This window comes from Arachis hypogaea, chromosome 18 (genome assembly GCF_003086295.3).
Source record: "Arachis hypogaea cultivar Tifrunner chromosome 18, arahy.Tifrunner.gnm2.J5K5, whole genome shotgun sequence".
Classification (NCBI taxonomy): Eukaryota; Viridiplantae; Streptophyta; class Magnoliopsida; order Fabales; family Fabaceae; genus Arachis; species Arachis hypogaea.
Window position 1 is genome coordinate 130,167,560 of NC_092053.1, and position 2,849 is coordinate 130,170,408.

The 2,849-nt window shown below is 40.0% G+C and overlaps 1 protein-coding gene across 1 annotated transcript; it reads left to right on the forward strand.

Annotated features, from left to right (window-relative positions):
• Nucleotides 1-1,529: 1,529 nt before the first annotated feature.
• LOC112770558 (uncharacterized) lies at nt 1,530-2,108 on the forward strand. The gene has a single exon (XM_025814897.1). It carries the CDS (start codon nt 1,530-1,532, stop codon nt 2,106-2,108), a length of 579 nt encoding a protein of 192 aa, XP_025670682.1.
• The last annotated feature ends 741 nt before the right edge of the window (nt 2,109-2,849 follow it).

The following is a 2,849-nucleotide window of genomic DNA, read 5'->3' on the forward strand; positions in this document are numbered from 1 at the left end:
CAAGTTCTTTGTAGCTTAATTTGTTCGCTCGTGCAGTGAAGGGTTATTTTGCAAATTCAAATTGTAGGGACACCCTCTAATAAAGTTTGATGAGTCTAATTCTTCGCTTCCATAAAATTTCTTTTGCATAGGTTTCGAATACGGCTTTCTTTTATATATTTCTATATTTTTTTTTAGATTTTAGATTATTTTTTTAATAATTTTAAATATTTTTTTTGTTTTTAAATGCTCTTTTTCAATATTTTTTTGTGTCATTTTGTTAGATTTTGAATTTTTTAAAAATGATCTTGAATATTTCTTTTTTGTTAAGTTTTGGATATTTTTTCGTTATTTTTTGAATTTTTTTTATTTGATTTTGATTTTGATATTCGTTTTACAATAATTTTAAATTTTTGTTTTTATTTGGTTGTAGATATATTTTAGATTTTAGATGGTTTTCTTATTTGATTTAAATATTTTTCATAATAATTTGAATTCATATTCTTTTTAAAAAATAAAAAAATAAAAAAAAATTACCCAACTTTGCTGTTAGTTTTTTTTTCGTTAATGAACTTGATATGGTCGTCACACCTACAAAGCTCGGCGTTACACGTTACACTTCAACCATAACTCGGCAATATACGTTACAAATACGGCCTTCATGAGTAATAACTCGGCAAAACCGACGTTATGGATTCAAACAGCCGAGTAAAAGGCAACATAATGACCAAATACGTTATCAATCCTCACAAAGACAGACGTTGAGGAAAGAACCGTTACTGATAGAGAACCGACCATATAAAAGCAAGGTAAAAGTATCTTTTTCATATACTTCTTACTTGAATCTCATACTAACTTAAGCATTGGAGTGCCTTTGCAGGTACACTCCACCCTCTTTTCCTCTTCATTAACCACGCTTCCACACGTTGAACGGAAAAGCTCGGAGTTGGCGAACTAGCAGCATAGCCTTCCTAGGAGATAGCTCGGCAGATATCTCACACGAGGAGCCGACCTATTCCACAGGCAAGAACAATTAGCGCCCACCGTGGGGTCGAAGAGATAATTTTTTTCTCTTTTGGTCTTGATTCATCCGCCTGCACCTATAGCTGACGCGCTGCCTCCTACCCCATCCGAACTTCTCCAAATGGTGACCGAGAAAGGCGGGGACATACCAAGATACAAAACACGTCGACAAATCTAAGTATTACGCCTTCCATCAGAAGCACGGCCACACAACCGACGAATGTGTCGTCGCCAAAGACCTACTGGAACGATTGGCTCGGCAAGGGCACCTTGACAAATATATTGGAGGACATATCCAAAAACATACTCCGACCTCTGCGGGCAATAATGCATCCGAACAGGCAAGCCGAGGAAAGGACAAGTCATCCTCAACCTAGTATGACCAGCCGTGAGGCGTCATCAATTGTATTTCAGGAGGAGGTGCAAGTGGGGGCTCATCCAACTCGGCTAGGAAAAGATCTTTCAGAACAATATACTCGGTAGAAGGAGCGGAGCAGAACGACCAACTAACCCCTCAATTCCCCCAAATGACATTCACACAAGCAGATTTCAAGTCCAATATTCAAAATTTAGACGACCCCGTAGTCATCACAATTCAATTGGGAGATCTACTAGTAAAAAAGGTACTCTTAGATCCAGGGAGCAGCGCTGACGTTCTGTTTTATTCTACATTCCAGAAAATAAAGCTAAGCGACAACAACCTGCAACCAACAGGAGGAGACCTTGTCGGTTTCTCAGGTGAACGAGTCCCAATACTGGGATCAGTGTGGTTGAGAACCACATTGGGTGAGTACCCCCTATCTAAAACACATGATGTTCAATACTTAGTAGTAGATTGCTTCAGCCCATACAACCTTATACTTGGCCGACCATTCTTAAACAAGTTCGGCGCAATATTGTCCACTCTTCACCTTTGTGTCAAGTTTTCCATGCAGGACGAACATATCGTAACCATTCATGGAGACCACAAAGAATCACGGCATTGCTATAACATCGGCATGAAGTTTCAAAACGGTCCAAAACAACCTCAAATCAACAACGTCCTCAGCACAACCAGCAGCTCGGAACTCACCGATCTAGACCCTAGAGCGGACTTCCTTGAATGACCCACACCAACATGTGAGCTACGGAAGATACATTTCAACAACGATCCTAACAAATACACCTTTGTAGGTACAACAGTAAGCAAGGACAAGCTAGCTGCGATAGAAAATTTTTTACAAGTAAATGCCGAATTATTTGCTTGGACACCCTCTGATATGCCCGGCATCGATCCCAAATAATTAGCCACAAGCTGGCTATCAACCCTTCTGTCCGACCAATCCAACAGAAGAAGAGAAACCTCGGCGAAGAAAAGAAACGAGCATCATTAGAGGAAACTCAGAAGCTGATTAATGCCGACTTCATCAGAGAGATTAGATTCACCACCTGGCTCGCCAATGTCGTTATGGTAAGGAAACAAAATGGTAAGTGGCGCATGTGCATCGACTTCACTGACTTAAACAAGGCATGCCCAAAGGATTCTTATCCTTTACCATCCATTGACTCTTTGGTGGATAACGCCTCTGGCTATGCCACCTTAAGTTTCATGGACGCGTATTCGGGCTATAATCAGATACTTATGCACCCTTCTGATGAAAATAAAACGGCATTCATCACTGAATTTGGTAACTATTGTTATAAAGTTATGCCTTTTGGACTAAAGAATGTAGGGGCGACCTATCAGCGTCTCATGGATAAAATCTTCGCTAAACAAATCGGCCGCAACATAGAAGTCTACGTTGATGACATGGTCGCCAAAACTAAAGTCGGCCACAGCCACATCAGTGATTTAGCTGAGATCTTCG

What these genes read in the sequence shown, in the direction of transcription:
- LOC112770558 (XM_025814897.1), top strand. Translation starts at nt 1,530, where the DNA reads ATGACATTCACACAAGCAGATTTCAAGTCCAATATTCAAAATTTAGAC.